General features: G+C 45.0%; 2 protein-coding genes across 4 annotated transcripts; one reads left to right on the forward strand and one right to left on the reverse strand.

Moving 5' to 3' along the window:
* The first annotated feature begins 937 nt into the window (after positions 1 to 937).
* Positions 938 to 8,655, forward strand: APOBEC2 (apolipoprotein B mRNA editing enzyme catalytic subunit 2). Its single transcript, XM_003207554.4, has 3 exons — positions 938 to 1,289; positions 6,969 to 7,516; positions 8,058 to 8,655. Exons 1-2 carry the CDS (start codon positions 1,162 to 1,164, stop codon positions 7,507 to 7,509), a joined length of 669 nt encoding a protein of 222 aa, XP_003207602.1. The 5' UTR covers positions 938 to 1,161; the 3' UTR covers positions 7,510 to 7,516; positions 8,058 to 8,655.
* A 550-nt stretch (positions 8,656 to 9,205) lies between these two features.
* Positions 9,206 to 12,832, reverse strand: OARD1 (O-acyl-ADP-ribose deacylase 1). 3 transcript variants are annotated; one of them, XM_019623294.3, is made up of 6 exons: positions 12,761 to 12,832; positions 12,205 to 12,269; positions 11,592 to 11,736; positions 11,402 to 11,460; positions 10,928 to 11,040; positions 9,206 to 10,637 (listed from the first exon to the last, which is right to left on the reverse strand). In XM_019623294.3, the coding sequence occupies exons 2-6, from the start codon at positions 12,235 to 12,237 to the stop codon at positions 10,535 to 10,537; spliced, it is 453 nt and encodes a 150-aa protein (XP_019478839.1). In that variant the 5' UTR covers positions 12,238 to 12,269; positions 12,761 to 12,832; the 3' UTR covers positions 9,206 to 10,534. The 3 variants fall into 3 exon arrangements, with proteins under 3 accessions (XP_019478839.1, XP_019478838.1, XP_003207600.1); XM_019623293.2 differs by having other exon boundaries at positions 12,656 to 12,792; XM_003207552.5 differs by lacking the exon at positions 12,761 to 12,832 and adding an exon at positions 12,560 to 12,719.
* Positions 12,833 to 12,896: the final 64 nt, after the last annotated feature.

Genomic DNA, 12,896 nt, shown 5'->3' on the forward strand with positions numbered 1-12,896 from the left:
GCTGAGCAAAGCAAACACCTTAAGCTTGTGTCAATAAAATCTTTATAGTCCTTCTCATTTCTTTTATGAAGGACAGACTCCACTCCCACAATAGTCCAGTGCAATCACAATAAGTACTTCTCCAGAATGCCTCCAAGTGCTCTGTCCTTGGCACGCAGCTCACACCAGTCCCACTCAGTGCTGCCTCACCTCCAGGTCTGCACACACGTTTATCATCACAGCTCCACAGACAGTCTGTCTGATTCTTTGGCTCCTGTGCAATCACTCATCCGCCATCTGCATCCTCTGCAGAAGCAAAGGGGAAAGAAACAAAGGAACACTGCAAGAATCTCTAAGGCAATAGATTTCTAAAATCCGTACTCTTATCTAGCAATGTTATCACTCCTGGTGTGCTAAGAGTTTTTTAAATATTCAGTCAAAGAAGAGAAGAAATAGAGAACAGTGTGCTCAGCACGTGGGATTGGAACTGTCCTGCACCCGAAATACCCACTGTGAATTATCAGCCTGACTTCAAAACATCTGGAATAAACTTCTGGCTCGAATTTCCACCAACACCATCTGTAACACTAACTTCAACAAGCTCAAATTTGGGATTTCATTCTCCTGGAAGAGCAGGGGGGAAGGAAAGGCAATTTCTTGCTCTGGGCACTCCAGGTAGCTCACAAAGCCAAACCCACAGCAATGGGGATTTTCCAGCACACCAACTGGGGATTGCCCCTCTCCCCTCTGAGCCAAAACAGTGGTCCTTCAAGGTCAGCAAAATTATAAACTGGCAAATGGAAGGTAAATGGAGAACCTGCCAGCTCTGCACCTTGCCAGCTATCTGTCACAGTCACGGATAAACAGATCCTTACGCTTCCAGGATTTTCCACCCATTGCTTAACCCGCCCACCACGAAGTCGTCACTTAATTTTAAATTAAAAAGGAGCGCGGGGGATTGTTAAAAAGACGTGGCAAAAGCTGGGAAGGAAAGCTGAGAGCCTGGGACACCCAACCCCATCCAGCCTCTATCACTGCTTTGTTCCATATTTAGCCCCCGACAACTGTCTCTAGCGCAGGAACTCCCCGCTCTGTTTTTTCCCTCCCCCCTGCACTCCCCGAGCTTTCTGAAACTGCTCTTTTTCCCAGTGGCTGTAACTGACTGCCCCCATAGCTGAGAAGATGGCAGAAAAGCAGGAGGAGCCCAGCAACACCCAGAATGGTGAACCCGACAACGCAGAGGAGGGCGAGGGGAAAAAGAAGAAGAAGGTGAAGAGGGAAGACCTGCCTCCGTTTGAAATCGTGACAGGGTAAGGGGGTTCACCACACAGTGGGTGCAGGAGACTGACATGGGCATCTTCAGAGCTTTCTGCCTCAGCTCTGATGTTGGGAAACTGAAGGCAGCATCTTAAGTCCTGCACTTCTCGGTGCTCTGAAAGGGTTTAAGTATGGCTTTCATTGCTGTGGGATTTTGTTAAGTTTCAACGTGTTTTGGAGCAGACAGACTCACCCCGGGCAGGCAGACAGTGAAATCCGTTTGTTTTTATACAAGAAGGGCTGTTTCCATAGAATTCAGCAGTCCTTTTGCATTGCAAGGAGTCCTGCTGAGTGCACTGGGATCGCTGCCCGTGGGAGGCACGGCCCTTGGTGAACAGAGTATCGATTTCTTGGCTAATCAATGGCTCCTGTCTGAAAGTTTCTCTGTCTGTGTGTTAGGAAAAATAGCCCTGCTATGGCTGATTTGCTTTACATACCTAAGGGACAGATCTTTCAAGAGCTCCATGCTCACATCTGGAATTGGGCACTCGGAGAAGCCGTGCTCATGGATGGGCACCAAAAAAGAGGTGGTTTTCAAGCCAGCAAAGCAGCACGCAGCTCCTTTTGTTGCAGGGAGCCTGGCCCTTGAAAGAGGAGATACAACAGATCTAGGACATCAGACATTGCTGACAACCGCTAAAAAAAGTGTAACCTGTGCTCTCTAAGCACGTAGAAATGGTCAGAGCTCTGTATAAAGATGCCCTGTGTAGTTCTTCCCTCTGGTCTCCCCTGAAGTCACCAAGGCAGTGTTCCCAGTGCAAAAGCCAAACCCGTGATTTCTTCCAGCTGCTGCAATGCAAACCTCAGAGCAGACTGCAGAACCCCACTGGGAAGGTTGTGCCTGGGACGTGGCCACCAGTAAGAGAGATGCTGCAAACTGAATTTGGTTGGCACTTCTGAAAGCCATGTATGAGGTTTCATCTCACACAACTGGGTTAAGATGAATGCATATGCTCTGAAAATCATAGATTGGATTACCTTGGGTAAAGCCTTTTTTGGGAATGAGTTAAAATCCATGCTCTGCTATCTGCATACACAAAGCTGGTAGCAGCCCATTTTCTTTCTGTACTTGATACCAAGCAAGACAAGAGCAGAAATCCCTGACGTGAAAGTACTCAGCTACTTGGTGAGGGACCACAGAGCTGTCACTATGGGTATTTATACCGTGCTCATTACGATGCTATTTGGAAACTGTTTAAAGCTATCTGGAGAATTCCTGCATGCTCATGGCCTGGTATCCCTGATTATTAGTTTATGACTGATATACTGGGTGCTAAAGGTGAGAATGAGGAAGCGAAGCAGAAATCCCAGAGGACCCAGAACGATGTACAAAAACATCCAGCAATCTTTGCTCTCATTTTGGGAAGGACCCTGTCACTGCAGGCTGTGCCTCAACCTGCTCTCATCACTGCTCAGATTTTGTAATTACTTACAGTTTTTCAGCCAATAAAGCCAGCTATGCGAATTACGAGAAAGCGACTGCCACAGTGCAAGCACTTAAATTCAATTACACTGCCTACTATTCAAAAATTTCAGTTTCAGCCCTTGGATTAGGGGCATCTTCTGACACACAGCCAAGTTTTCAAGCTGAGGCTCATACAGAGCCCAGCATACACAAAACTGATCAATCTGTTTAAGAATATTAACTTCCCCCCACCCTCACTTTTTGTCAGCATTTGGCTCAATACAGCCCTGGATAAATGTAAGCTCCTGCCGTGTATTTTTCAAGACACTGAAGTGGATATATTTATTTACACATTACCTAGAGTGTAAATGAGGCTCCTTCTATCAGGAGGTGACAAACCCTTGGTTTCTGTTACAGCTGATCATTACAGACCTTCTATCATCAATGAGCACAGCACGAGTGTTTATTTGGGAATAGTTGGCAAAAAGCAGCAAAAACTTCAGACCTCAAAGCCCCCCCATACCCACCCCTTCCATGCACACAAAGCTCACATGCAAGTCCTAAAGGTTGTGCCTTTATTGGAGAGGGAAATGGTGAGAAAATGGCTTCTCCATTTGCAAAACAAAAGAAAGCAGAAAAGCTGTCAGCCTAGTCACCAAAATAGTTGGTTCTTGTGTATTTTAATTAATTCACAGTTATATGCAAGAGACCACAATTTTTGTATTTAGCACCTACAGCAATACAGGTTCCGGTGTAAGAAATAAGAGAATGGAACTCGTCTTGGTACATTTTGCTGGTATTCTGTTTTCCTAATCTTAGAAAACCAAAAAGGGCACAATAGGGATAATGTTAGCATTTGTACATCACCTGCCATTTAATCACGGGAAAACAGGCTTGCCAGGACTTGGTGATTTACTCAGGAACAGACACAAAGCTAGACCTCAGTGTCCAAGGAAGTAGGCTTTGTTTCCATAGCAGATGACAGAGCTTTCTTAGGGATGTATTTTGATTATCAGTCACTTGTGGAGTGTTGTAACCTACCCAAATAAACAACACAATCCTGATACCTTGCTTCATCTTGGGTCATCTGCCAAACACGCTGTAACTCAGAGGGGAGGGAAGGCAGCAGACAGCATCCAAGCATGCTTGCAATCCTATGGCACACGTGGGTGCTCTTCCTGTTCTTTCTCTGCTGCACCCCTTGCTGTGGGACTTCCCAGTTACTCAGGGGACCAGAGACACCTTGCCCAAGTCCCAGCTGCTGGGAAGTCACAGCAAGGACGCAGCTGAGCCTCCTAAGGACCGCTGTTTACAATTCACACTTGGCTGAAGTGCCCTCGTTCCATGGTTTACATGGGATTAAGGAGATTCTTGCTAACTAGCAAACACTCTACTGGTTGCCTCCGAATCCATGATCAGCAAATTTTCCAAGCTCTCAGCCAATTACTTAGACTTGGAAAAAGCCCTTAGCTTTGTTTACATTCTTTATTGGAAACCTATTCATTAAGCCAATGCACATTCCATGCTGCTAGGACAGATTGAGGTGAACATCCCAGATAATCTCAGATGGATGCCAGGATGATCAGCACAGAGATCTGTCTAGAAGGTCTGATTAAACACGCAGTGAGTCAACGCATCCTGGAACAGATCACTGCTGTTTAAACTGCTCATCAAAACATACGTGCTTAATTTCATCTCTGATGTCACCACTTTGCAGTCAAGAGAGTTAAATCAGGAATTAACTAACACCTGCGGCTCTGATCTGACACATTTAAACGCATGACGTTACTTCAGAACAACTTCTTGTACCCACACAACCTTTGACACAAGGCAGCCAGCAGCTCGCTGCGCTCAGCATGGCTGGGCTTTCAAAGAAATCCTGAGTTAAGGAATCATTAAACCATTATCTGAGGAGTCATTTATTATTATTAGGACAGAAAGCAGGAAAAGTACTGTTCTCAGAAGTATGTAAACTTTTCTTAGCTCAAAGACAACAAATGGAGTTTGTGCAATAAACGGTGCTTTGCTGAAATAGCCTGATGATGCTGTTTAGTGACACCAGAGGAGGTCTTATAACATAAAGAAAATGAGACTAGCTCTAACAGGTAACCTTAGCTTCCATTTCTTAATGTTTTCCCTCTGTTCCCTTAATTTAGAGGACTCACAGAAGCGTTTCTGGGTAGTTTAGAACTTGTGCACAACCCAGAGAACCACAGACCAAATCACACCAGAGCAGCATGATCTGTTTGCTCAGTAACCAAAACAAAAGCCTGTATCCACACTACTGCTGACCATCCCTCATGAACACACCTCCAGCTAAGACAGTGCTAACACAGAAGGCCCCAGACAGGCTTTGCTATTAAATCCCAGCTTGGATAGACCTCATCTAAACAGGACCGAATAGCGTAAGCGTTTAATAATATAGTTTAGAAAGCAGCAGAAAATCTGCTTCTAATAAAACTTCTGAAGCCAGACTCGCACTCTAAACGTGCATTGTTATATAAATCAATGACATGCAAAGAGAATTAGGGTGCTCTTTGACTGACAGCACCAACAGACATTCCTGGTGTAGCTGTTCTATACACAACGCTGTTTCGACTCATCCATCTCACTGCATTCTGAAGAATAACAATCTTCTTCTCCGAGCACAAAGCACAACTGTGCCAACCTACCCGTATCAACTCTCGCACTATTTGGCTCCTGCAGCACACTGCGATTCCAAGAGAAGTCGCTCATCTGTAAAATCACACAGTTGGGAAACCCAAACCAGAAGTGTGAGCTGCAACTCCAGCCTTTCACTGCAAATGTGCACTGCAGGACCAACCAGACCCTTCATCCTGCTGGAGTACCAGCAGACATTCTGCAGGGACAGCGTTCTTTTATGTTCCCATTTTCTCAAAAGCCAGAAACACCACAGGACTTTGGCACAGGGAAACCTCTGGCTGTGTGAGGACAAGTGTGGATACGTGCATAGCAATGAGAAGTTTCTAAGTGGAATTAAACAGAGACAGAAAAACGTATTTAAACACTAAGGGTAACGTGGCTAAAGCTTGATTGCAGCTATAATTTACTGTGTTATGTATTTAGACAGCACACCAATTGCAATCCTTGTCCATGCAGAAGTCCTGCAGCCCATGCTGCAGCTCTGGCATCCAGGTATTACACGATGGACTGTTTGCTACGCCGCACTTTCTGTTGAGCTGTTCCCATTCCAATCTGACAAGCAGAGGACCATGCTACTTCGGGCATTTCGTGCAGTCCTACCCTCAAAGTGAGGCCCTTTCCATTACAGTCTATAGGAAGACACCCGCTGATTATATATATATCAAATTCAATCCCTTCACAGAACAGTCCTTATTCCTGGCTTGCAACCATCCCACATTCTCAGCACGGCCCAGGCCAGGATTCCCCACTAGCAACCTGACAGCGATTCGCTTTCTACAAACTGAGCACAGCATACTGATTTTGAGTCCATTCATTCTTTTCCACGCCATTTATTTCCACCATCTCTGGAGATATCTCGTGCCACGTTGCATCACAAATTCTTTCCTCTCAGCAGAACAACACTCTGTCACCTGCTCCTGCAGCCTCTCTGCTCTTCCCAATTAATATTTCTAGGAGTTTGAGAAGCTGTCCTGACCTTTGCTCATTGCACCCCCTGGAGAGACCTGACATTATAACGTAACTGTAGACAAGAGATGAATAAGACACTTAGTGTTTTACAAAGATTGATTATAGCTTCAGTGGGAATAGCAAGGTTATAGGTCCACTTAAAGCTCAGATGAGAGGAGTACAAGACTCCGGAAGATTAGTAGCACCTAAGAAATAACATGTTGTGCTGCTTTTTGTTATTTTGCTTTGGCTGCTCTGTGCAGCCATCACTCCCACCCTTAGTGGTACTTAGCAGGTCGCAGGGCACGTTGTCAGCGGTATCCTTCATCTTTTCAACTCTCTTCAAGCACTAATTCTTGTACTACATGCTCCAGTTAGGTGCTACAGGGAGCAACCAGGAAAGCTCTGTACTGCCATGTATCAAAGTGAAAAAGACTAAGTGTTGAAAATGGGTCTGGAAGCCTCCCCACAAGTAATTGAACATCCAGTGATGTTTAATGCATTTTTAGCCTTTTTTGGCAGGGATCTCCCTTTAATAGATAGCAAAAGAGAATCATGGTGGATAGTGCAACTGGTCCACGATCACACAGGACCGAAGCCAGTGCTATAACCTTTACCATCTGCTTTCTGAGATGCTTCTCTCTACTTTCCACAGGGAACGCCTCCCAGCCATATTTTTCAAGTTCCAGTTCAGGAACGTGGAATACAGCTCAGGCAGGAACAAAACCTTCCTGTGTTATGTTGTGGAGACCCAAGGCAAAGAGTCGACGACTTCCCGGGGTTACTTGGAAGATGAGCATGCAGCCTCCCATGCAGAAATTGCTTTCTTTAACACCATTTTGCCCAAGTGTGAATCGAGCCTCCGCTACAACATCACCTGGTACGTCTCCTCCAGCCCCTGCGTGACCTGCGCCGACCGGATCAGTGAGACCCTAAGGAAGAACAAGAACCTGCGTCTGACCATCATGGTAGGACGCCTCTTCATGTGGGAAGAGCCAGAAATGCAGGCTGCCCTGAAAAAAATGAAGTCTGCCGGCTGCAAGCTGAGGATTATGAAGCCTCAAGACTTTGAGTACGTCTGGCAGAACTTTGTGGAACAGGAAGAAGGAGAGGAAGCAAAGGCTTTCGTGCCATGGGAGGACATTCAAGAGAACTTCCAGTACTATGAGGAAAAGTTGGCTGAGATTCTGCAGTGAAGCTCACGTGAGTGAGGACTTCTATTTGCTCACCTGGTTCCCTGTATTAGTATTAGACTTCTCTTTTTCTTCAGATTGTTGTTACAGGCATAACATGCCATCATTTTCATTTACTACTACTCCCTGTGTACCCAGCTGCACCTGGCAGTACCTGAATATTATCCCAGACAGTACCTTCCCCCTTCAAAGGCAGTAATGATACAGTTGGCTCCTTCACAGCAGATGCTGAAGGGACTTAGAGATCTTTTTTTCCTCGCAGTGAACACCTCCCAGGGGAAAAAGAATTAAAAGGTAGGATCACAAGATGTAACAAGAATACCTCGCTATTCCCTGCACGTGTGATATTTAGAACACATGTGAAAGAACCAAAGAACATAAAGAAAATGGAGTTTCCCCCCACACCCAGAAAAAAAACAAACCACCACCACCACAAGCAACCAGTTATGACAGCGTGATCCTTTCTACGGGGTACTGAAAACTCACCTATTTAAGCAGTAGAACACAAAAGCATTTGAAGCTTCTAACATGTTCCTCTCCCTTCCCTCCAGGCCAACCTCAGGAAAGATCTACACAGAGACACAACAGACTTGGACATCTGGGACACACCTGCTTCCCAAAGCTTTGAATCCAGCAGATGCAGTGCCAGCTTCTGGAATTTTAGGCCCTGATGGACAACAGATGTTTAGTGTTTGGAATCTTATGGTACTTTTTGTTGCTGTTCCTCTCCACTCACCCCACTCCCCCGAAACAAAACTGTGTTGTAACTGCTGACAGGAGAAGGCACTGAGCTGTGTGGTTAAAGCCTTGAATGAAATGCATGGGATGGAGCAACAGGAATGAGCGTAGACCCCACATACCAGGATTACTTGAACATAAAAGACTGTAGGACAAAGCTGCTGATTTGATAAACTTACTCACAAAAAGTATGCTTCATCAATATTAAAAAGATAAATAAAGTTCTATTCCTCTGTCCTCCTCAATAATAGTAACTGCAATTTAAGTTACAGTTAATTTCTTAATACTACAGTTATGATGGAGGCCTTAATACTTGATTTTAAATGCATCAATTTTCCCCTTGTTCAGTATGTCTGTGATAACCTGGGCTAAGCAAACGAAATAAAATTGGAGCCCACTGAAAAGAGTAAAGCAGTGTTATCTGTTCTCTATTTCAAAGAGGTCCTAAAATTAATCTGACAGGTGAGACACTGTGAGACACCCACACGTGAGATATGAAATTCATATCTGGAGTACGGCACGATCAGAAGGGAGAGTTACCAGATACCAGAGAGTTTCAAGAGAATGCACAATTGCAGAGATATAGAGAAAATATGGGGTTATACTTTCCGTATAAAACAAGGCACAGAACAAACGGAGGTTACAGAGCAGCACACCAAGAATCTGTCAGAAGGGGCTCCTTCTTCCAACTACTTCTGGATGTTGGTTGCTGCATTGTCAGATTTGAAAGGCACTGAACAGGCACAAATACACAAAAAAAAAAATCTGGTATCACCTTCCAAAGCAAAAAAAAACCATACCAACAAAAACCCCAAGCAGCAATAAGAACACCTTTGGGTAGACACTGTGGCTTCTTTGGCTTTCATTTCTTTGCCACTAGATCTAGAAAACAAATATAAGCCCAAGGGCTAAATCCACGAACAGTCCTGATGTTCACTCTTGATTAGCTCAATACTCCAAGTTCCTTTGTCTCACTCCAGTTTATTTCTCACAGCTGTGTATTTGGCTACAGCAATTATCCACCAAAACCAAGAAGCAGAGGATAGCCAAACTGGGAGGGAAAACACCACGCAGTTCGTAAAGACACAAACAGAATTTGCAGATCTCCATCAGCAAAGAAAACACACAATACAGATTCACCCATAAAGCTCAGAACAGGAATGGTTCCATACATTTCATAAGTAGCAAGGAGTAACTAAAAACCTTATTTCACAATAACAACTTCTCAGTTGTCCCATCTATTCAGTTTATTCAGTATTTCTGGCATTTCTGTGAGCATTCAGTGAGACAGAAGTAAAAAGATTTGGTATTACAGGGCAGAGGGTAAAAATCAAACATAAAGGAAATACTCTGTGTTAGTTGTTCAGTACTGGAACCAAACTTCCCAAAATCAAGTGTTCAGCAATGGCCTAACAAGCTGTCACAGCATTTACATTTGGTGACATCAAACAACGTGTACCAGCCAACCTACAAACACAGTAAAGCAAAACAAACACACAAAAAAATCTTAGCTTCCATAGTATTTTTTTAACACCATGTCAGTCATTCATATGTGAGGTTTCTCAGAAAACTGAGGACTGCATATGATACCAACCACATCATACAGAACGCACCCACTAGGTGTCTTTGTAAGTCTCCAGCATTCCCTTCCAAGACTCTGCTTTCCTCCTACTGTCTACAGCCACGACACATACAGACATTGTTTGCAAGGACTGTACTCTGATCTGACAGCAGAGTATTGAAGAACTATTAACTGTATGTTGACAGCACAATTCTTCTTGTGTACAATCCATTTTTAAAAAGTGCTTGTGTCCAAACGATACAAAAACTAATTTTTAATCCTGCAGAGAATATGTATGCTATATATGAACACTGCAAATCCTGGAAAATAAAAATAGACAGGGCTCCACAGGTCATCATTATGAACCAGAACAACAAATATCTAAGCATTAGACAGCTCCAATTTCACTGCACAGGAACTGCCAGCTGTAAGAAGCTCCAGTGCAGGTAGGTGCTCTGTGGAGGACTAGTGACATCTGGTGGCTTGCTGGGACAGACTAGGAACTCCCTGAGAGTTACAATATCCCTGCTTTCAACACAGGTTCCCTGAATACTACATCCCAAATTAGCTGCTCTGAGACTTTTGATCTTTGTATTTTCTTTTAGAGCCATGGCCACCACCAACACACGAGTGAGCTATGCTCAGAACAATGTGTTCAGCATGCAGTTTTCCCCCTCATCAGTAAAGAAGTTGCCACTGTTGAAAGCCAGGGAAATGAGACTCTTTTGCTCAGAGAGTATAAACAGTGATCTTTATATCTGTGTCTTCAAACACTTCCCCAAGTATTGCTGAAACTTTATCCCAATCCAGACGGTCCAGTCCACACCCAATTCTGGAAAATAAAACATCAAAATAACTATAATGAGCTCTTTTGGAGTATGCAATGAATAACAAGCCCTTCAGGCACTAACCCAACTCATCATAAATCAATATAATACAGTTAAAATACAGAAGTAACCAAACCTGAATGTACTTTTATCACTTAAACCCACAGGGGAACAAGCTTCATTTATACAACAGATCAGAAGATGATGTTGAACTCTCAGAGTAGGAAATCATCTCTCAAAAACATCCTCCTAACCACGTAACACTGAGTTATTTACACAGCACTAATTTTCTTACTTAGGCATGGAAATATCAGTAACTCCATTGTTTAGACAGTGAGTTTTCATGGCTTCTAAACTCTTCCGCATGTCTTCGTATGTTGGTTTGTGAGAAACTTTCTTCTTTGTAATCTAAGTATAAAAGTAAAAAAAACAATTATAACTTTGTCATTATCACTGTAAACTCCCCCCCTCCTCCCTCAAACACACTCCTTTACACCCCGAGTCGCTACACTCAGAGTCACCACTGTGAAGGGAAAGAGACTTGGAAAAAGAACTGTGTTTCATAGCTTGAAATAGTATAATTTGGCAGCTAGTTCTGTGAACTTGTAAGTATAAATAAACACACAAGAGAGCTTGGCTTCTCCTCAGTAGGAAGACTTGAGTAATACATCTCACTTAGGAGAAAGTACTCAAAATTATTAAAGCTATCATTGTAATATCTAACACAGCTTTGTTACAGGGGAACACTTGAGTCATTCTCTACTCTTACCAGGTAGTAAATATACCGGTCATCTCGTTGGAGAACTGCCACCTCCCCAGTCTTCTTTTCTAAAGGGAAGAAGGTGGTATTTTAGGAACAGTTACAGTCTACTATGCAATTGACCCTGAACCCCTAGTAGCAACCTTCAATATGGAATCTGTTACTCCTTAAATTCCCATGACCATACAAAATTACTCACGTTGATCTAACAGCTCTTGGACGCCTCCAAACTTTTTCTTAAAAAGAACAGCTATCCCTGCACCCATGCGACAGTCCTCACTGATGCAATGAGCCAAAGCGTCGGTTGGGGGGCAGGAAAACAGGTCTCCCTTAACACACTTGATCTAGAAAGCAAGCACAAGTGTGAAATCTCGGAATGCTGGCCATGATAACAGAACACTCTGTACAAGTCTGTACAACAGTACCTATATGGTAGCTTGTTTAAGATGTAGATTATAAAGTCAATATGACAGTAATATATTTTCTATAGGATCAGATATGAGAAACACACACCAGCTCACCCGTTCATTTTACACAACCAAAACTGAGAAAGGTAAAATATGTAACACAGAGCACCTTCAGACCAGTGCACATCTAGAGCACACCGTGTGCCAGAGCTCCACACTCCCAGACACCCGAACTCTGTGCTGATGCAAAATAACTGCATCACTGATACCAGCACAGAAGAAGTAGCAAGAAGCAGCTTTATTATCAGCCAATAAAGTCCCACAAGCTGTATGGTGCTATTATCAGGCAGGAATTCCCAGTGCACACTGCACAGCAGCAGCCCATAGAACCCATTTCCTACGCACTCGCTCGCCCAGCTCCGGGCCGTGGGTGGCCATGGTAAGGCGGGCTGCAGTGAAGGCTTCAGTAGCTGGAAAGATGACAGAAAGAAGAACAGCGTTAATAGGAACCTCAGAAGGGAACGGGGCAGCGTGGCTGAGGGCGCAAGGCTGAGCCTTCACCCAGCATGCTTCTGGAGGACAAAGCACCCGCTACGGGGGAAAGAACCATGAGGGGCAGCAGTGCCCCTGAGCAGAGCGGGGCGGTCCGCAGCAAGAGCCCACGAACTGGGCCAGCCCGAGGGGAGCCAGATCCCACAGGCCTCGTGTTCTCCTCCAGGCCACCCCTGCCCGCTTCAGGACACCCCTCAGCAGAGCCCACCCGCGGGCACGACGTGAAGAACGGACTGCCGGGCCTGGGCCGGCACCGCTGCGAGTCTGGCGAGCCTGCCCAGCACAGCCCGCATCGCTCCGTCACCTCCACTACGGCACTCCCAGCGTCACGTGAAAATGGCCGCCGCCACCCGCTCGCTGGCCAGCCCCTCTAGGCAGGCTGGAGGAACGCCGCCTCTATGATACCCACCGAGAACATTCCGAAGGCCGACCTACCGCCGCGAAAGCGCGTGCGCGAGACGCTCAGAGGCGGGACCTACAGAACACGTGACGGGACGAGGGCGGAACAGCGGCTGCGCGTGCGCATCGCCGGCATCGGCGGCCCC

The sequence above is a fragment of the Meleagris gallopavo genome, chromosome 28, assembly GCF_905368555.1.
Source record: "Meleagris gallopavo chromosome 28, MGAL_WU_HG_1.1, whole genome shotgun sequence".
In the NCBI taxonomy this organism is placed as follows: Eukaryota; Metazoa; Chordata; class Aves; order Galliformes; family Phasianidae; genus Meleagris; species Meleagris gallopavo.

Bases quoted from the DNA above. Each gene is read 5' to 3' on its own strand.
- OARD1 (XM_003207552.5), bottom strand. From the start codon at position 12,644: ATGCGGGCTGTGCTGGGCAGGCTCGCCAGACTCGCAGCGGTGCCGGCC. The intron at 11,461-11,591 runs GTGAGTAATTTT...TCTTCCCTTTAG, and splicing joins CCAAGAGCTGTTAGATCAAC to AAAAGAAGACTGGGGAGGTG. The intron at 10,638-10,927 runs GTAAGAAAATTA...TTTATTTTCCAG, and splicing joins ACTGATATTTCCATGCCTAA to AATTGGGTGTGGACTGGACC.
- APOBEC2 (XM_003207554.4), top strand. From the start codon at position 1,162: ATGGCAGAAAAGCAGGAGGAGCCCAGCAACACCCAGAATGGTGAACCC. The intron at 1,290-6,968 runs GTAAGGGGGTTC...TACTTTCCACAG, and splicing joins CCGTTTGAAATCGTGACAGG to GGAACGCCTCCCAGCCATAT.